This window comes from Ixodes scapularis, unplaced genomic scaffold, assembly GCF_016920785.2.
Source record: "Ixodes scapularis isolate PalLabHiFi unplaced genomic scaffold, ASM1692078v2 PGA_scaffold3__209_contigs__length_174095766, whole genome shotgun sequence".
Lineage (NCBI taxonomy): Eukaryota > Metazoa > Arthropoda > Arachnida > Ixodida > Ixodidae > Ixodes > Ixodes scapularis.
In genome coordinates, this window is record NW_024609868.1 from 118,858,714 (window position 1) to 118,881,094 (window position 22,381).

The following is a 22,381-nucleotide window of genomic DNA, read 5'->3' on the forward strand; positions in this document are numbered from 1 at the left end:
TGAGAGTCCTAAACAATTAACTTTCTTTTGCAGTAAATGCCAGATCCTCCAGTTCAGGAATATGTTAAATATATTTGGAATGGATAAGTCCAGTGTTTTGCTTCTTTATTCACAATTTGACAACAGCAACATTTTTTTTAATTTATCACTCAGAAATACACACAAGAAGAGACTGCGTTGCAGAGAAATGTTGCGCTAAACGTGATATTCCAACTCGTATATAGTTTTATTGGTAGCCGATATAATATATTGGATTCTAATATCCATAATACGCTGAGTATATTGGAATCGTAAACCCTTATTGGATCCCCATACGACATATGGGGATCCAATAAGGGTGTATACGGTATTGGATTCCAATATTTTCAGCGTGTTATGGATATTGGAATCCCATAACAAATCCTTATTGTAATACAATACAATAAATGTAATGTTTTCCAATACACTGTCTATATTGTATTGCAATACAATAAAAAGATATTGTTTACCAATATCCATAATACGCTGTTAGTTTGGGGTTTTCCAGTAGGGTTGTTACGTTATGAACCTATAAGCCATTTCTTGATGCCATGAGTCCACATGGGGGGCTACGCTTTGTCATTTAGACACCAGCTGCGCCCGCCGGCGGTCGACTGCTGATCAAGAACCGACAACCACTGTCGCGCGAACGCGCAAAACAAGTGCCTCGAGCGAGTGCGGAAACGTCCTTCACTTCCAAGGGCCGCTGATTTGAGTTCACTTTCAGGCGCGGGCCTCGGTCTTTGGAGCATTTGACGCCACTTGCAAAACAAACACATCAAGGGGCTTTGGACATTCCGCGCTAGCTACTCTATATATTTGTTGTTGTGTGAAGTAACGACGTAATACACAAACTCAACTATTCTATGGTGCGTTATGGTCCGCCCTTTGAAGTTGGGAGACCAAGTGGGGAGCTGCGCCTCGTCATTCAGAAGCCACCTGCGCGCGCCGACGGCGGCCTGCTAACCTAGGCTGGTTTGAATCATACAGCCGACGCTGTGATGGGACCAATCAAGCCAGCGTCGAAAGTGCACCATCGTGGTGTTCGTCATGCCTGTGCACGTGGTCTATCATCGCTGAAACGATTACAAAGAACGAAAGCCTAGTGACTTGCGCTTTTGACGCTGTTTGATCGGTCCCATTACCTCGGTGCGCCGGCTGCCTCTGGATTTAAAGTTAAAACGAAGTGTAGGTTCTCCTGCTTGCGTTCCCTTTCATGTTCTACATGTGGCGCCGAGCAAAGGCATCGGTCTTCGCATCAAACGTTCCGGGCTTCGGTTCCCGCCGAGCCACATGGAAGTTGTCGCATGTTACAATTAATTTTGACTAATTATGATTACATATGATTAATTATGAGCACTAATGACAGCTGTTTGGATGCTTATGCATTGCCTGCTATGGGCGGAGTATTCTTTATGTAGCCTTGGCCTCCGCGTGACGCGTTTTCGTCCAAGTCTAGCGTGACACTTTTTCACATTAAGTCCAGGCCATATACAGATTCTGTGTTCAAACGGCATTTCTATTTTCTCGGAATCATACAGAGCTTGGAGGAGGAAATTCGATTTCTCTGGTTTATGTTTCATTCACCTCAATGTAGAACGCGTGGTTATACTTTTAATGTAGTTTCAAAATGCAGTTTAGAATATGCTACCTCATAATATTCACAAAGATATAACGTTGAATGTGCGCATCCGCTGACACGTGACCCTGGTCCAAATGCCCACAGAGCACCCACAGAGAATTTCTGCGGGGTCCTACATAGCTCTATGGGACACCTGTGGGTCTCTGTAGGTCTCCGAAAATCCTTGTGGGGATGGGGCTGTGGGTCTATGGGACATGTGGGAAACTCTGTGGGTTGCTTTCTGTAACCCACACAGCCTGTGGGGATAGGGCTGTGGGTCTACGAGACATGTGGGGATAGGGCTGTGAGTCTACGAGACATGTAGGAGGCTGTGCGGGTTGCTTTTTGTCACCCACACATCCTGCGGGTATAGTACTAGTTTCTATGGGACATTGTGTGGATGGCTTTAGGTAATCCATGCCATGTAATCAGGACCATGGGCTTTACAAGACATGCGGGACACCGTGTGGGAGATTGTAGGTATCCTACACATACTCAGTGAGCACTCTAAGAAGTCTGTGGGAAGCCTTCAGGGACCCCATGTGCTAGTCATGTTGCTGAAAATGCGGAAAAGTACATAGCCCTAGGCTGCTTGCATTTTAGTATGTGACAGTAAGCTAAAACAGCTGCTTTCTTACGTTAACTCATGCCCACCAGCATATATGCTTTTGAGAAGAAACTATATACATTACAGAATCTTTCGCTCATGCATCAGAGCTTATTCTGTTTTTCTTTAGCCAACATTACTCTGAAGTTGCCAGTCTTGTGTTCTGGATTGTTCTGGCCTTAACAGACATATGTTCTGCATTAATATGAGTGCACACAGGTTGTCATTAGTAACAACAGGTATAAGTAGGCAGTTCTGAGGAAAACATGGACAATGAGGGCTTGATTGGACTCAGTATGTTTATTTTATATGCAGATCCAATGGCCATAGAATGAGAAAAAAAACTAGTACAATAACAGCTGTGCATGACAAAACAATCATTTCACAGCAGAATGGCAACTGAATCTAACATAAAGGCAGTTTCTCAAACCACAGAATATGACCTTCAACTGCAAAGCAAATAGAAGGACAAATAGTTTTCTTTGAATGAGATGCATATATCTATATTACGAATATTATCAGATACCATACTTCAAATTTGCACTGTAATGACTCTAAGTGTCAGTCAAGCCGGTGTGTTCACAATATTCATAAAATACTACAAGAATTCACGTTTCAGAGAAGTGTTGCATAAAAGTTGAGTGACGGGGAGTATAAGAAAACATTGAAAGCATGCACACAAGTATACATCAAAGTATGGCATTCAAATGGGGAATGGGTGGCCAAGTGTGTTGCCACACTGCAGCTTGGAGAATGAGAAGGGAAAGCATGCACTGCAGAAGCCAGGGATTCTGGGCTCAAAATCCTCTCCCAATATTAAAAGCATAAATAGATTATACAGGTCTGCGGGTTTTTGGAGCGGGGGAGGTATACTGAAGTTTTAGAATTAGCTTGAATATATTCGGTTATTCACAGATACGATTATTTTGTCATTATTTTCTTGGTGACTACCGAGGTTCATTTCTAAACGCAATGTTCTATTTTTTATGAACTATTGAGTAGAATAACAACTCGCTGATTTTTAGAATATGGTTCATTTGATACTTTTATAGGGTGTTTCATTTTTAACCTATCAAATTTAGCTGCAAACAGTCATTAAAGATATTATTGCGCTCTTTACTGGTGAGTCATACGGCCAGGGGGACATATGTTTGGGGACTAATCATTACGACGAGTCAGGTTAGTGACTAAAGGTTGTTAGTTAGTTTTTAATTTAGTAAAACTAAACACGTCGTGTTAATTAGCAACTTCCTGAGTGTCATCAAAAAACAATAAATCAGTTTTGTAGAAAGATTTGGAAAGCGTGATTCGTTTTTCTGGTTTCCTATTTTCTGGTAACAAACGCCAGAGGCCAACAATTGCTTTCGAGGAAACATTATTATCATATGACTATTTCGAATTAGATTTCTCCTAGTGTTTTGGCGTTCTGGCGTTTTGGCTGCCTGCCTCGCAAGCTACGCGCACGCCAACGCAAGTACACGACTTGTTAATATTGTACATGTTTGTGTTTGTTTCCTTATCTAGAATAACTAGCAGGTAATCTCTGGTTATCTTGTGTGCGGCTACAGTATAGACGGCTATCCGCTTTTATTTAACCGGAGACATTTCACCAGAGATGGCATCTGGTTTTAAGGGATTTATTGGATGCTCTTCCAAGCTGAATACAAATTATTGCCCTGTGAAACATGCCCGACAAAAAGCCGAGGTAAATATAAAAACCACGTTGACAGCGATTGTGGTCAGTCGGCAAACGGTATCAATAATATGGACAGCTAGAGCCAATTAATCCAGGCAAAAAGAAAAAAAAAACGGAAAACCTGTTATATCGCGAAAAGTCCAGAATAATTTGTCGCCTATTTGTGTATTCTAAACTACAGCCTGTCTGAAAGACAATTTTTTTCTTTTTGGTCGCAAAAATAACCGATGTATCGTCTAACACTCCTTCTCCGCCCAAGTGTAACGCTGCGGTTCAAACCAGATCCCAAAGTTTCAGCACCAACCATTATCTCATTCAAGGGTTATATGATTCCTTTTTTAGATTATAATGGGAATTAAAGGGACCCATTTTCGCCCGTTTTCGGCCACTGGTTCCATAGAACTTCATGTATTCAAGAGCTCGGTCTACCGCCATTGTCCCAATTAAAACCTTATAAAATCCCATGACACGTGAATAAGATAAGGGTTAGTGCTGCAACTTTGGTATCTAGTTCGAACCGCTAGCGCTACATTTTGGTATAAAATGAACATTCAAAAATGCCTAGTTTATTTTTGCATACATCTAATTTGGGAACGAGAAAAACAATGTTCGAAGATGAGAGCGCGAGGGAATTGGGAAAATTATCACGCACTTTAACATCTCCTGGGTGTTTACATAGAACATAAAAAATAACACTACATTTTTTTTACATCAGTCGTATGAAACGATGTATATATTGTCACAACTAAAAATAGGACATGAACGTGAAACTTAAGATTAACATTTAATGAGGCGAACTTGTGCCCATAAACACGAAGAGAAATATATAAATATATGTAGAATTCGTTAAATGTATAATAATATGTATTGTATAATATATCAATATATGTATACAAATGTATACATATAATATATAAGCGCGTTACCACTGCTCTTGTATACATAGTATAAAAAGCTATAAATATGTATGAAAGCGCGGAACGTTCAGGAGTGTTCCGAAGCAGAACACTTTCTCACAGCCAAGAATGGGCTGGAACTTTCCAGAACCGTACAGGAATTATAAGAGAAAGATCTGGGTCAAACGAGGTTCGAACGGGGATCGAACCCCCTTCCTCCGCGTGGCAACGAAAGGAGTCGCCAACTTCGTCACGTACGCGCACCAAAGTGTACTGGAATTATAATCTGAAATCATCACTTTGATGACGCAAAATATAAAAATTAAGCATCGAGACATTCGTCAATGTTAAAAGCCTTACTAAAGTGGCGATGCAGGCGAGTTGGTTCATGATTAGATAAGGTAAGTACACCGCACAGAAAGAAGAAGACCGGAGAGGAATAACTTCTCTCCGTCATCGCATTTTTATCGGCTGTATTTGCCTCATCTATTTTAAGGCTCTCCGCTTCTTGAAAGTAAGTAGATGTTTCCAGCTTAGTTTCTTTTTTTCTGTTAGTTTAGTAGTCTAGCAGTGGAACATATGTTTGCGATGCCGTTAAGTGACCTCATATCTGAAACTGCTAGTGCAGGCATAACACACGCTTCTTGGTTTCTTCATTGCTGGTTTCGTCGGCCTTCTTAATTCGGCAGAAGAAAGCTTTTCTTATTTTTTTAAGCGATGGAGGTTAAGCTGGACACCCCAAAACGCATTTTTGCCTTTTTCATGCGCTCTTTGCAATCAACATATATCCAGTATGGCACTCATTTTGTCCATTCTGACGTTTCTAGCCAAATTGCCCGGTAGATTATGAAACAAACCAAATTTCGTTAATCAAAGACTACTCAAGCATCTCGGGCATTCTGGGTGTGGTTTTCTGTCGCCAGCCAATGAAACTAATTAGTGCCATGCCAGTATAAAAAATAGCGGGTGTTCTGTATGTTTTCGTAATCTGTCTACGTACTGCTTCATAACCGTGCTATTGTCTACAAACAACGTACGATGGTTCTTTTTTGCTCCGGTTCACAGTTCACCAAGACGGAAGAAAATATTTGGATGAACTGCACGGACGACGCTCACTGCGATGTGGCTGTGATGCACGGGTGGACACCCGAGTTCAAGACGGGCTTTATCACGCTCAAGAACCTCGTGCCCTACACTACCTACAGTCTTTCAATCAGAGGTTGCAACGACGCTGGCTGCGGAAATAATTCTACACTGAAAGTCAGAACAGGCATAGCAGGTAAGGACGCCGTGGAGTTTATGATCCTCGGCTTGCACAGCTCTAGAGCCGAGAAATCAGCTACCGCTTCGGGGCAACAACACTTCCGCCATCTTTTTGCTTAAAATCCTTGTTGCCAGTTGTCCGATGCTTGGTATGAAATAGCAGGAAACACTTTTTCGTCCTTCAGAAATGCTAAAACAATCCGAGACAGAAAACTACTACATTTTCCGAGCTTCCTGACGCCGTGGATATGGTCAGGAAGTCACATTTTTGAAGCGATTGCCTTCTAAAGCGATTAGCTTTCTTAAGAACATCAGGCCACTTTGAGGTATGTTTCTGGCCGTTTATTTTCCCCGCTACATTTAGCCGTGAAAATGATGTCGCATGACTTCCTGGCAAGTGACCTATATGCAAATTCGGTTTCCGCGCAAGATTTAGCGGGAGAATTTACGTCACGTGACTCGATCCTGTACCAATTCAGATTCACCGCTAAATTTAGAGGGGGAAATTATGTCGCATGACTTCATGCTACGTGAATTATGCACAAGATCAGTTTTCATGCTACATTTAGCGAAAACATTTACGCCAGGTGCCGCGATATCTTTCATCTACACCAAAACTCAGTTTCCCCGCTAGATTTAGAGGTCAAATCGACGTCACGTGAGGTCAACACCAATCTAGCTTCTCCGTTATATTTCGCGGTGAAAATGACGTCACATGACTTCATGTAACGTTACCTACATAAAAATTCAGCTTCCTTGCTAAATTTACCAGAAAACTTTATGTCACGTTGCTTGAACACTAATCCAGTTTCTCCGCTAAATTTAGTGTGAAAAATAACGTCACACAATGCCACATGATGTATGCACGAATTCAATAACTGCTAGATTTAGCGAAAAAATTGTCGTCACATGATTTTTTTTAATCAGTTTCCCCACTTAAATTTACCGGGAAAAATGACGCCAGATGGCTTGATATCACGTGACCTGCAAGCAAATTCCGTGTACCAGCTGTATTTAGCGGGAAAATTTACAAGTCACCCTTCCCGGCTCTTTTAATTCTGTCTGCAACTAATCACTTAATTCGACAGGAACGTAGATGTTTCTGCCCGAATTTTTTACCGCAACCAACAACCATCAGTGGCAACCACACTGCACCAAGCCCTAAAATGGCGGCGACCATAGGACGTTCGGGGAATGGAGAGACCAGTGTATAATATAGGCAGGTGGGAAAACGAGAGACAATTGGAGACCTGATTTTGTACCCGCTTCAGGAACGTTCGCTGTACTCTATACATGGATGGCGCCAGGGTAAGAAGGGGAAAACGAAATACCCTCCTTTTTTCGCAGCAACCCGACTCACTGGCACAGTATTACATAAATTGTGCATTAACTAGGCGAGTTTAATCGAGCAAACTAATAATATATTTAATATATAGGTTCTGTTTTATCTGTAGCTTTCCCTTACAAGCTAGAGGAATCAAGGGGGCGCGCAGCGTGACAAAAGCAAGGCCAGGAGCTGAGGAGCTGAGGCGTGTCGTGAATGCGTCGGCGGCGTCGATTCCATTCCATGTTGTGGATGTGTTCGGCGATCTAGCTTATCCGTTTCCGCTGTTTACGTGCAAGCAAGGTCGGTTTTAATTCGACGTCATTTGACACCAGCGGTACGCCGTCACACTACACGGCGGTCACGCTGTGCACAAGACGACAGACACCCGAACTGAACATCGCCCGCGTTGAATACCACCGCTTTTTTTTTTCTTTCTTGGGTGGTAACTCGACCGACAGTTCGGAACACCGCAGTAGCGGCCCATACATCAATAATCTTGACCGTCCCCAGACTCCAAAACATGGCGAAAAATGGAAATTAAGTCTGCTGCCATCAAACTCGTCTGCTCCAAGCGCGTCCGGCACCGAAACTATGGTGCCTGGAGCGCGCCTCCGACTGGTGCATTTAGCGTCCTATCCCGTTAATACACTAAACGTGGTCCAGAAACGGCAACAATTGACGTCACTCGAAAAAAGGAGTATCGCGCCGTCGAACGTCGCGATTCTGGCGCTTGGGCGTAGAAAAGCTGGCGAAAAGCACGAGGGACCGCGAGTGTCGCTATCGTCGCAGCGTCCCAACTTCTGACTGCCGAAATTTCCGCGGACTGCCGCACTAGAGAGCGACCTGCAGCGGAACAGGCGTCTGCCGCAGGCACTACAGCTGTTGGGACGCCGCCAAGATCGTGAGCGGCGAAAGCGTGACACATCTATGACGTCATCAGGCGGAAATAGAGAGACCACTCTCACAGAGCTCCATACAAACCCAATTCCATCGTCTTGCGTATACCGCTGCCCCATCTATCGTAGGGCGGAGCTGCCTGCCGAGTGGAAGCCGACAGGAGGGCACAATCAGGTCGCACCGCTGCGTCAGGTTTCAGTGATCGTTTCCCCCTTACCTGCCCATCTTACACCCTGGGAGATTGTATGTGTGGCTTGGTGACAAGCCTGATGTAAACTTCAGATAAAGAGAGGCTAGGGCTCATTCACACAGGTCATTTGAGTGTGGCGGGTGCGTTGCAGCCACTTGTGACCGCCTACGACGAGAGAACACACTGGCGCCATCTATCGGGTAGTCCTGAAACACCTTGGATATATGTGTAAAGCCTAAGGTATTACGCACTGTTTTGTTGTTGTTGTTTTTTTTTCACTAGGGGCTTTAAATATAGCTGACAGAGTCATAAGCGAGCGCTTCTTATAGAAAGTGCGTAGATGTTATGTCGGAATTATTGCAAAACGTTTAGTCTAGTTAAAATCGGAGACTGCTTAAAGGTGGCGCAAGTGAGATTTCTCGTCAAAAGCCGGTGAATCCGTTTGCAACACGCACTGCTACACTCGATCGCAAATGCGAAACCAGATTTTAAAGTCAGTCCGTATGATGTAAACTATATAAGAGTGACAAAAAATTTAATTGTCGGATGGAAGATGAAATACCATTATGCCAACTGCGGAGTTAGGAATTCTATCTCATCCTTAGTTAAAATGATTGAAGGCGTCGAAATATTATTGTTTAATGAGGATTTGCAGATAAATTATAGAATCCTTCAGCATGAACTCAATTATTATTAATGTTTCGGCGCCTTCTATCATTTTAACTACGGATAAGATAGAATTATTTTTCCCGGATTTGGCATAATTGCATTTCATCTTCCATCCGACAATGCAACATCTGTCACTCCTTTTTTTGTCCCCCTTCATCCTGTATTTATGAAAACGCTCCCTTCACTCGCTTTATTCTTTTTTTTTTTCTTCTTCTTTATTTTATGATTCCGGTCAGGGGTGGGTTCAGAAAGATTCCGCTAGGAGATTGACTGTACTTGTGTTGTTCCGAGTTGAACGATGAAGTGTCCGTCGTCCTTTGCTCCTAAGTGTGTTATTTATTCTGTCGTCTTTGTTAAAATACCAGGTTGCAGTTTTGACAAAGATAAATAGAGAGAGGGAGAAAATCGGTTATTTAAAAAAAAAAACGACGAGGCTAACTGAGCTGGATGATGCTAGCTTATTACGTTGAAGAACGAAAAAAGGAAGATAAAGAAAAAAACTTGCAGCGACCTTTATCTCTAAATTCTTTTAACACATGGCATGAGAGTGACCGTTTCAATTTATTTCTCAGTCGTTTCGAAGAGTCAAACAACATAGATATTATCAAATTTTTGTCACTTTTTAGCAGCTAACTCGAATGTGCGTATGGGTCACGTGACGTCAAGTAACATAACATAAACTTCCCCGCGTCGCGCAGCAGAGACGCTGTTTAATTATTTTAGAAAAAGACGTGTAGCTGAAGATTCTGACACACGTCAGAATGAATAGGCAAAGCTGACGTAAAGTACATATGGGCGGTTTATTGTTTTTTTTTACCGAATACAAATTGGAGAAAAAGCAGTGGAAGATGCACAAAATGCAGTCTGTGCGAGTGAGTTATACGGCCAGACGGACATTATCTTCAAGAGATAGTGTAAAAGAAATGGCTGAATAACAAAAAATCACGTATTACTTTTTAATTCGACGCTTTAGGGAGCATGTTCATATTGAAAAATGAAAGCAATCATTCATTGCTGAAGGCCAGCCCAGCTTTTAAAAATCCTGGATCGAGCACACAGCAAGAATTATCCATTGTCAAGTTGTCTTCTGGAAATCTGTCCATGCCGAAACCAAGCGCGCGATGCCCGCCGGAATGGCAGCCATCATTTGACGCCGGAGGGTCACGTGTCAATGACGAAATTAGCGTCGCTTTTGCGTCACAGCACGCCGGAGCTGATTGCAATCGGCGTTCGGTGACTGGCGAACTAAAGTGATAAGCCACCTCAGCGGCCGCGACAAGTTGGTTTGCTTTGCTGCGCAATATCACTGAGAAACGTTTAATCATGGGTGCGAGTCAGGTCATATAAAGAACCTGAACATAAACTACACAACAAAAAACTACGAAAAGACTTGAGACTGCTAACGTGTAGGAGTGCGAAAGCATTCGTATGCGTAGTGTATTCCTACAAGCTGCACGCCGCGCTGAGTCCGGCCGACCGACCTCTGCGTACGCTGCCTGGGCGGGCTCTGCGGCAGGCCGCTCTGCAGAGCCCGGCCACCCTTTCCCTTTTACCAGCGGCCGGGCCGCAGCGCCATGGATAGGGCTTCTCTGTGTAGTGGCGTTCCTTGGAACTATGTCGCGCGCCAGCCAATGGGAGTTTTCCATCAATTCGCTGCTACTGACTACAGGCTTCGCTTCATGGGACAGGGAAATTGAGGTGCCGTTTGGCGCGGCTTCAAAAGCTGAAAACGCCGGTTCGCTCTATGGGACAATTAAGGCCCGTTCACACACTTGCGACTTCTTAGGAGCTAGTGCATCGGGACCTTTTAATATCTTTTAGGACGAGAGGACGTACTGACACCACCTATCGGGAAGCAGTGGAAACCTTGAGGTCCCGTATAGTTTCTCTTTCTTTCCCGCGTCATTATATGGTTTTTGGCATGAACCTTTTTTCTCAATGTTGTCAACGAACCTTCCTCATAAGTAGTACGTACATTTGACTTCGAAAGTACACTTAAAAAAAGGGGATGTAAAAGGATGTATTCTTACACCCTTTGTCCCATATAACACACCCCAAACCTTCAATTCGACGTACAGCGCCCTATAGTCTTGTTAACGGTGCGATATAACTTTTTAAATACCTAAAGTAGGTATCAAAGACCACAGAAAGAAGACACCGAGTTTTTACAGTAAGGCCAAAAAAAAAACGATTATTATTTTTTTATTTTTTTTTTTTTTGTAGTCAGTAAGACGCAGACTAGTACGTAATCCGTTACAAGTGACGAAATTACTTGTAATGCCGTACATTTATCAGTAATTTAGTAACGGAATAATTACATTTTGTTTCAAGACCAACCCCCCCCCCCCCCCTCTTTTCTAAAGAAAGGATTGTTTTTATTTAGGTAAAATCGAGCGCAGTGACACTCACGCGAATTGACCAGCGGAAAGGGAGGCCTGGCACTCTTTTTTTCAGTTACGCAAAGCCTTTTTTTTTTTTTTTGCAACACCAAGCCCTTGAATCTATTTTTTCTTAGATCCTAACTTCAATGTCAAAAAATCCAAATAAACATTTCTACAAAAAAAAGGAGAGGGGGGGGGGGGGCAAATTATATCCGCTTTTTTTAGTCCCTTTGTTTTTTCTTTGCGATCTAAGACGCGGAGAGGAGGACACCAAGTGATTGTGTTCCTCTTCGAGAAGCTCGAGGTGGTAAGTGCACAGAAAATAATTAACAGTGTCTTTCTCGGTTTATTTATTTATTTATTTACAAATACCATCAGGGCCCCAAGGGGCATTACAGAGGGGAGTGGTGGTTAAGTGCGAGGCAAACGAAACTTGGTGTTATCTGCGATGGTGACGATGTTATCGGGAAGGCCATTCCAGTCCACAATAGTGTCGGGTAGAAATGAATGCTGATGGGCTGTAGATTTGGTCTTGGGTCGGGCAATCTTGCATGTGTGGTCCAGTCTTGAAGAAACATAGTCTTGAAGAAACATAGTGACTACGACAATTGTCATAATATCACAACACGTGACAACGCTCCGTCTGCCCTAAAATCCACTAAAAGAGATGTGATAATATGTGAAGGTGTTATTGCCACAAGCATCCTCGTTCGTTGCTGCACACTTCTCATCGTTTCTTAGAAAACAGGATTCATTTTTTTTTCTGCCTCTTTCACCTTATTTGACCCTGTTTTAAAAGCTACTTACTCTTTAGTAGTCCTTCTACTTCTAGGGTTGGCCCACTTTATTTGTGAATTCCAGCCAGGTTATCTTCATCTCAGTCACCCTCTTTATGAGTCAGCTTTTTGCGAGCACCTGGAAAATGGTAATAACTTTCCTCCTTTTTCCTGTTTTGCCCCAGCAGGACGCATCTCATGTCAAGCAGATATTTTTACAAATTGAACATAATGGTGGCTGACGTAGACTTTATAATCTGTGCTTGATGAGTGAGTGAAAATCTAGAGTGGGGCCATAGCGCGGCTTACTTAGTACCAGGGTTGTAAAAGTTACTTAAAAAATGTACCTAAGATACAGTTACAGTTACTCATACAAAAAGGTACTTATGTACGCACCTAGGTACTTGCTTAAAGATGTACCTAGGTACAGGTACAGTTACTTTAAAGATACTGTCTTTATTTATTTTCCCCAAATTTGTAAAAATATATTGGAAGTAGAGCCTTTTATACTAAGGATACACTCAAAAACGACTTCGATAAATGTGCGTTATTGGTGTCAATGCGATGTCCACATCGGTGTTGAGTCCTCACGTGCCTTGTCCCCACGCTCCAATTGGTTGACCGAGGCCACAGCTTCCACTGTTGACCATGTCACACCGAAACCGCCGAAACTCGCTTGTTGACGTTCTTGCCCTCAGAGCCGGTGCTGACGCCGACGGGCCCAGAAGGCGTCGGCCGCATAAGAAACGCACGAGTCGAGTGCATATGCACCTAACCTTCACGACGACGAGAGAAAGGCATTAAGGTTCCTAGTTTTATTTTTTTTCTTTCGTTAGAAGAAGAATTCTTTTTTTTTTTCTTTAAAACTATCTCAGTTTTGATAACTGCAAAGTTTGAGTCCGATTTATTGAGTGGAATTTGTGTTATATACGCGATGTTACATTGCTTTACGATTGTAATTATAATTTATTTGCAATTATATTTTATACTGTATTTATGGCAGAACAGTGCCACCACCAGGACAAGATATGGGCAACAGAAACTGCGCACATCGTTCAAGTTGTCTTCTTCTAAGTATAGCTCTCAGAGGAACTCCAAGCACGCAATGAAGTCGATTTCGCTCTGAGATGAAGGAAGCAGGTCGCTATTTTCGCTAAACGGAGTTCCGAAGCGATTAAATAAATTGGTGTCACTAGAACGGCATCACTAATCCACCGCTCGCTGAAATGAACACTTACATTCACTAAAATGAATGTAAGTGTAAGTTCGATGAAATATCATAGGCGAGGCTTCGTTCGCTAAAACGTCGTTTGATCAAATCAGTGCCTCCAATGCCCTACCCAACTCAATGTTAATCACGGCACATGGTAGTGTGTTAATACTTCAACATTTATAGTTTCTACTATTTTGACGAAGTGAATAGAAAAGTACCTGTAAAAAGTAGCTTCACTTAGTTACAAGTTACTGAAAAATGTACCTAAGATACAAATACAGATACCGAGAAATGAAAGTACCTAGGTTTGTACCTCAGGTACAACAAAAGTACCTAGATACTGATTTCCAGTTACTTGTACCTAGGTACTTTACAACCCTGCTTAGTACTCTGCCGTTCGCTGCCCGTGGCATCAGCGGACGTCTATCTGGAGAACACCGGAGTAAACTGCAGTCGTTTCGTGCTCCATGCGCTTTTTAACGGCACCAAGAAAGGTACACACGGCAAACGTGCGTTTACATTTCCTTGTTTTAACCGACTCTCTAATTAATTGTTGTTATGAGTGTCATTTTTTTAGTACTTATGTTTATATACTAGAAACAGTTTTTATTCACCAACGTCTCAACCGAGGCTCGACCTTTTCAAAACCAAAGGAAGAAGAATATCGAGCTAAACCATATTTATTACTTATCACCTTACTGTTACAACCATGTTTTGCTATTGTCTGGTAATATATGGAGGTATAGTAAGACGGACATAAATTAGTTCTTATTCTAGTTTTGGCGAGATGTATGATGACTTCCACAGCTTCGCGATTTAGACAATGGAGCATTTTAGTAGATCGGTCCGATGACTCCGATAACGACACCCGATACCCCGCCACCGCCTTTGAGCATGCATCATATCGTTATCGGGGGCAACGGAGGAATCGGAACGATATGCTAAAACTCTCTTATCTCAAGCAGCGGCTGCAACGACGAAGCTTTGTTCTATCTTTGAGGTAAATAGTACATCCATTGCTTCGGTGAAGCTCAATGCAGAGCATAAAGCATTCGTGAGGAACAATATGGCAGTCCCATCCAGTGCCTCAGTTCAGTGGGTGTTCAGCGTAGCAGTCGACATATTGAGTAAGAAACAACCCAAAATGTCTGGCGAGTCTTTCGAGAGCCAGCTATTGCTCAAAATACTCAGGGTCATTAAGTGAAACAGCTTGCAACAATAAGAACTTAAATATCCCCCTTCCCTTTTTTTCTTACTTGAAGGCAATATTGTTGAAAGTAACGCTACGAAAGTAACGGATTACTTTGTGGGGTAACGGTCAGTTACTCTTATGGGAGGGTAATTGTAATTGTAATAAATTACAATTTAGCCTCGAGTAATTGTAAATGTAATTCCTTACTATTTTTCAGTAACGTGTACAAGTCTGGTAAGACGTACATTAGCTATTTTAATAAGTTGTACCGCACGGCTATCAAGCACGTCGTAAACTTTGGGGCCGTCTGTTCGACTGTAGGGCGCTGTACGTTGAATTAAAGTTTTGGGGTGTATTATATGGGACAAAGGGTGTAACAATACACCTTTTTACACCATTTTTTCTTGAGAGTGTACCGCCAAGCCTTTGCTGTGGGTAAATTCAGTTCCAGGGTCACAGCACAGATGGCGCAAACGTGTAAGTGTGTTCTCTCAATCCTAAGATATTTGAAACGTTTCAAGGAGCTCCGTTCTAAGGAGTCGCAACTGTCTGAATGGGTCTTTAATGGTTTCGCGTTAAAAAGTGAAAGCCGTTTACAACTTCTTGTAACGCCGAATTGGAGCGCAGCTCTTGAGGAGGAGGAGTGGAGGGTATATTCCTCCTCCTCCATCATGATCATGCCTGCTAGTCCTCCTCCCCTCCTACTCCCCCCCCTCTTTTCGGAGTACTTGTGCAGCTTGTTTCCTGAAAATAAGTCACATGACTTCAGCGGGGGGTCACGTGACCCCCCCCCCCCGGACCATACTAGACAATGAGGGGAGGAGGAGGAGGGCAGAGGTCCGGGGGGTCACGTGACCTCGAGGGGACGGGATCACATGACCTTGGGCGGGCCGTCACGTGATTTCGGCGGGGGGAGGGGAGACCCCCCGGGGTCACGTGACCTTGGCGGGGGAGGGGGGGGGGAGGAGGAGGAGCGGAGGGGGAGGAGAAGGAGGGGGAGGGGTGACGCCGACGCCAACGCCGACGCCGACGCCGCACAGGCTGGAAACGGGTCATGTGACCCCCTCCCCCTGAGGTCACGTGACCCGCCCGGACCATACGATACAATGAGGGGAGGAGGAGGAGAAGGAGGGGGAGGAGGAGGAGGGGAGGAGGAGGAGGGGAGGAGGAGGGGCAGGAGGAGGAGAGGGAGGGGCGCGGTTACGCCGACGCCGACGCCGACGGCGACGGCGACGGCGACGCCGACGGCGACGCCAACGGTGACGCCGACGCCGCTCAGGCTGGAAACGGGCCCCTAAGAGCTGCGCTCTAAAATTAAATGCTTCAACACGCTGTAAAGCAAATGTGACGGAAGTAATGGACACCCTGCAAATGTAACTCAGGGCCGATATGCGCGCCTCTCTCGGCGGCGTCGCGCGTACTCCTGGGGAAGCGGCCTTGGCGGTCGCAGCTCTACTGCAGCGGTACACCGGTGGGTGTTGCAAGGTCGGCATGCCTGCTTGGGCTAGCACATTCGCGGAAGCGCAGGAGTAGCGTGAGCGCGGCGGAGCTCTACCGCTCTTAATACGCTGACTCAAGATTTGTGGCCGCGCGCGGCCCGTTCCACTGGGTGATCGGTAGCGACTCCTAGCGGACGTAGGGTGCCCATACAAAGATGCAATGTATTTCTATGAAGAGTGCAATATAACATAAAAGTCACCACTGAGCACCAGAGAACATCTTAAAAGTTAGCCACGAACACATTTATCGGCAACATATTCAACATAAAATTAGGAGAGAGTGTTTGTTAAACATCTTGGTTTGTGAACGCAAAAGGAGACAAGGAACACACCAAAAACACGTCAGACACGAACAACATTCACAGAGTTGAACGCTGTCCGTGTCTTACGCTGTTCGTGTCTGACGTGTTTTTGTGTCCCTTGTCTCCTTTTGCGGTCGCATACCATGAAAATATCCTAGTCTTCGATGTTTGTTTGTTTTTTCGGAAAAAAAGAATAAGCGAAAGTATCAGTGTGATAAAAATATGGTCTTATGTTGTGTATGTAATATGTTCTTCCTGACACATAAAAACGGTTCCTCTAAAAAAATAATTTCTATAAATTTATAGCTTTTTTTTTTTGCTGTAGATATCACCTAAAATGTTCTGCCTAAAAACCTTTCTGCGTTCGCTACTTTTCTCCCAGTGTAGGACCTCGTTCATGTTAGTGACACTCGCTCCGACTTCATATTTATTTAATGCGAATCTAGCACAATTATTTTGTATTTTTTCACATTTGTCTATTTAGTAAATTTGATGCGATCCCAGACAACTGAGGCGTATTCAATGCACGAAATGTAAAGTAAAAGGTTTGCTTAACTTGTCTTAAAACCTGTCAAAAATTTCTTCGTATAAAATTTAGTATACATACAAGTATATATAATTGCTCGCATATCCTTCAGAGCTATCATTTCAGCATATCCCTTCCATGATGAATCACTCGATAACATGACACTCGGATATGTAACACTTGAGCTAACTGTAATTATTTCAATACTTATTATGCATGCTGATGAAAGGTCGAACAGGTATACCCAAAGAACATTTCATTTTAATTTAATTTCATTTATTCACCTCAAAAGCATCTATTGATGCGTTACATGAGGGGGGATGACAAAAATGGGGAAGTTGTGACTGATACCTATATGAGAAACTTGAAAAAAAAAAAAACTTATTCACCAATGCAACAACAAAACGCTAAACTGTACAAAAGAAGAAAACGTGCAATGACTTGCACACACATTGTGAAACTGGAACAGTACAAACACTGAAGTTAACAATAATACAAAAACCGTCATAGACTAGCAGGTAAAAAAAACAACTCTTCGCATCTCTGTTTAAACAATATCGGGTCAGATGAAACTACAACATCACTGGGGAAACTATTCCATTCCTTTATGGCTAAAGAAAGTGGTAAAGACATGAACAGGTTAGCATGTGACTTAATGGGCTCAATTTTGAAAGAATAATCAAGTCTAGCAGATAGGAACCGTGCCAGTGAGCAGAGACATGTTTTGAAAAATGATCGTCGAAATATATTTTATGAAGAAAAAGAAAAAAAAACACATAAACAAGCGATTTTCCGCGAGTCTCTAAAGGGAGACTTAAAGAGCAGCCCAAGCTTCTCTTTAAGTCTCTGAAATTTGTGAAGCTGGAGTACTCGTGCCGTGACAAATGAATCGCGTAGCTTTATTCTGCAGAGCTTCGTTTTAAAGTTTTGGTGAGGATTTCATATAATACTGGCATATTCTAGTTTGGAAAGCATGATTGATTTATAAGCTAGTAGCTTCGTTGTTTGTGGAGCGGAATGAATGTTACGTTTTAAGGAACTGAGCTTCTTAGATGCATTTGCGATTGTGCTCTCTATGTGCGTTTTCCAGGACAAGTCGCTGGTAAAATGAACCCATAAATACTTATAAGATAGTGCATTTCCAATAACCTGGTTTAAAACTGAATATTGGAAAGATGACAATGTTTTTTTTTTTTTTTTTTTTTTTTGCAACTGTTAATACGCGGCATTTACTAGAATTTATTTTCATTTCCCAGGTAACACACCACTCGCTGATTATGTTCAGGTCGCTTTGAAGAATTAAGTGATCGGCTGGGGAAGATATTTTTTTATAGATAGCACAATCGTCGACAAAGAGCCTAATTGCTGACGTAATACTTTCTGGGAGGCCGTTAATATAACTTAGGGCCAAAAAATCCTTTCTAGCTTTCTTTATTTCACTTTTAGTCCGAGACGAAAATAGGCGATAAGACGACCACTCATAATCCTCACCACTTAGCTTTAGCAAACAGTCGTTTCTTTTTGCTCAGTAAGCGCTTTAGGTTGGTCGTAAACAAAGGTTAAAGGGCGTTTGATCTAATTTTGATTATGGGTACGTAGGTTGAAAGCAGGCACTGCAGCGTAGTTTTAATTTTTATCCCGTTGTTTTCTACCAAACGACCCGCGGTTGCCGCGCCCTGATTGGGCGAGGTTAACCGTGACTTCAGGGGAGGAACTCGCTACGCGATCTCGCTTCATTTACCCGGTGTACAGGACGCTGGGTTAGGCCGACACCGACGTGCTTCCGTAGCTTTGATAAGCGTGCTTGTCACTTTTACCTTTATAATCGGGTTAGAAATCCCGATAGCTATCGGCCGCCTATGAACCTCTATGTCGGTCCACACGGCACAAGGCAATCGCGCGAGGGGTCGGCGAAGCGGCGGCGTAAGTTTTCCAGGCGCTAGAATTATGTTCCTTGCATGTTTATGGGATAGGAGAATATTACACCTCGCTTTACGGACATTTCAATTGGAATTTATATCAAAGGCCTTTGGACGGTAGGCAAATTAGCTCGCGACCCCGACCCCGCTAGTGCCACTCTACATGCGCTGGTTCGGAGATGCTTCGAAGGCCCTGGGTCTGAAGGCCTTTGAAGTGCTCGTGGAACAGGGTTGTTTTTCATAAATATAGCTTCTTCGTGAATTAATTTTATAGTTCGTAAACGTATGCAGACATGTTTTATTTTGTAAAAGATGCACAATTACTGAAAATTAGTTTGTGTGGTAGCAGAAAAAAACGGCCGAATTGCCCCAGTCGCCTATATGAGATGTATTAAACTGCCAAAAATATGCACAGCTAGTACCGTAATTTGGAATGTTCATACTTTTCCCTGACATTGTTTCTTTATTGCAGCCTTGTGTATTCGAAAAATACACTGTTTAGTTTGAACTGTCATTTCCAAATAAAAGAGACACTGCTGCAGGTCCCCAAAAGCCTCCTCAGCCTCCAAACTCACTACAGCTGGAGTCAGGAAAACAGCTGGACAGAGGAAAACAGGAGGATTAGCCGGCGTTCGAATGGCTGTCTAGTGATATATACTGCACTAGTAGCAGAAAATGTGGAACCTGTGAAGGGTGACAGTTTGCGCGAGAAAGCTTCTGGTATTTTAGCTTCAGGACAATTCGATTTATAGACTAACAACGGGCTAGACACCTTCGCTTACGTTTGTTGTACATTACTTGAGGAATGATAAAACCCACAGATACCACCTGTGGAGGCCATTGAAATGCTATCCGAATCCAGCAAATGTCAAATGTAAGCAATGTGTATAAATAAATATTCCGTATTTCTTTACCTTGCCCTCTGTACTTGGGCTGTCTCACCTTTGATTCTCTCTCTATGCCCCTGACCATATTAAACATGTTGCTTGAGCAGCATGCAGCTTTTCTGCTTCCGCGCGTTTGTTTAAAAACAGAGGTACAAAAAGCAGAACAAACGAAATAGTACACATAACCTGTTAATTAATTCAGACCATCAGCAGTATTGATTGTGTGAGATGTAAATCTACAGTGACGCTCCTGCAATAGTGGCCATATTTCTCCAATTACTATACCAGCGGTGATTCATGCGTTGCCTGCCCTCTCAGCCATGCCTGAAATGTTGGTTGAAGTTTCGCCTGTCATTATAGGCCATACCTCAATAAAGCCACATATGAAAATTACACTGCCTAAAAAAAAGCGCACTAAAATACTTTGAATAGAATCGAGCGCGCCGACAGCTAACGTCGCCACAGCCTCCACAGGGCGAACGGGGCGAGTCAGGGGAAAATTCTATCCTCGCCGTGACGTCACCCCGTTTCGCCGTAAGGGGGCCCCACGCAAACTTCTCGGGGCTAATTGGCGCCTCCAGCTCGTTGCTCCCACTCTCGCGGCGGGAGCGCGAACCGCTCTAACCCCCACTTGGCAGGCACGGTGGAACTGCTCGCGACCATAGGTCGCGAACAGCCATATCTGAACACCCCTGCAAACAAAATTATGCATTGTCCCAATAGAGTGCTGCAGTCTGTATGGAACTAAAACTTTCTGTTTAACCAGTTTACCGAGAATAACGATTTGCGATACGGTGAACAGACGTGCAAGCATGTAAGCGTTCCTTCGAAATGGAAAGGCTAAAATCGGAAAAACGACGGCTTGAAAAAATTGAAGAAAATAAATGACTTGGTAAATTTTATAACTATGAAAACAATGACACCAGATTTTTTCAAAATACCTGTTCTGAAAGGATTGGCGGCAAATTTTGAAATGTTTTTCTATAACATATCTCGCAAAGGTGGAGACTTTGAGTGTACCCCCTATAATGTATCTACTATTACTGTCAGTTTTACATGAGTGTGTCATGCTAGCTTTTTATAATGTCAACACCGTTTGGTATGGGTTTCATAGTCAGTACACCGTGCCTTAATTTGTGCAATTGGTGGAAATATTCTAAACTCGTCACCGGTAATTATATTTTGCAAACACTTGTATTGCTTTTTTTTCTCTTTGAGAGAGCATAAACAACGAGTCACCTAAAGACCCAAAAACGTATTAAGGAACCGGATGTTTATTATTTTCGTTAAACTTATCATAGTGGGAAAAGAACACTAAGAACACGCAAAAAAGGCAATAAATTCAGCTCCTATTTTCTCAACAAAAACAACATACTATATATGGACTCTTAGGTGAATGAAAAACCCTGTTTTAGCTATGAACTCTAAAAAAAAACATTATCTAAGTGCCTAACTAGGACATGTGAGCCACAAGAAGCAATCTCACCTGGCAATATTATTCAACTCATTCATTACTCTGTGAGACACATTTCGCGTAAGGAATGAGACCGAAATGAGTGTAGATATCAAGGCATTAAGTACAAAATATAAGTTAGTTTCAGTTTCGCTCCTCATTTAACGTGTTTCTCACGGCCTAAATATTATCCTGAACTTTGTTCTGTTCTCGGGAGAAAGAGGAAATCCGTCGTAGTAGTCTAGCTTCCTCGTGAAAGCAGAAATAGTTTGTGTCGCTCAGTAAAGTAAGCAGGCCATACAGGCTCAGCAATTGATATATATCACGCATCTCTGACCCTTACTATATCTGTCATTTCGAAAATCTATTGGAGCCGCCTATAGAAAGTTAAAGTCGCGAATCCATATACGCTCTACGTTAACACCAAATGATCACAAAGAATATCCCTCGTTGAACTCCAGTCCCTTTCACAATTTGATAAGTTTCTACCAGCAGTGTAAAGCGTTTTCTGGAGTCCTATCGAACAGCATAGTGCCAACACGTATATGTTTCCACCATGCTCGCAAGTATAACTGTAAAGCTCCCTGTACACAGGACGACGCGGCTCCCCCCACAAAATAAACTATACACCGCCGAACACTTATTTTCTGCCGAAATGTCGCGCATGCGGTCCGGACAAGATGCCAGAGTTTCAGAGCTTGCCATTATCTAATTTAAAAACAAATATGAGTGATTGTCGGAAATTTTTAACGCGCAAATGCCTGCCGGCGAAGTCCACATGTAAACGGAAATGAATAACGTCAACAACCTGGAACGGCCGCCACTCTCTCATTAAAAGTGAGAGAAAATCTCTTTGAACTTTTTGAATTAGATAACGGCATACTCTAAAACTTTGGAACCTTGTCCAGACCGCTAAAGCTACATTTCTGCTAGAAAAAAAATAAAAAGCTTGTATATTATTTAGGGCACACGCTGTAACTCACGGAGGCTTCTTAAAGAATAAAAAGAGATAACTTTCAACTGAGAATATTTGATTTATCACTTGATTC

The 22,381-nt window shown here is 42.9% G+C and overlaps 1 protein-coding gene across 1 annotated transcript in view; it reads left to right on the forward strand.

The window, feature by feature from the left end:
• The window catches only part of LOC8030148, a 73,268-nt gene that overhangs the window by 46,870 nt on the left and 4,017 nt on the right, over positions 1-22,381 (forward strand). The window contains exon 11 of the mRNA XM_040211183.2: positions 5,904-6,117. Coding sequence (XP_040067117.1) covers positions 5,904-6,117 — 214 coding nt within the window. The remainder of the gene's footprint in view (positions 1-5,903; positions 6,118-22,381) is intronic.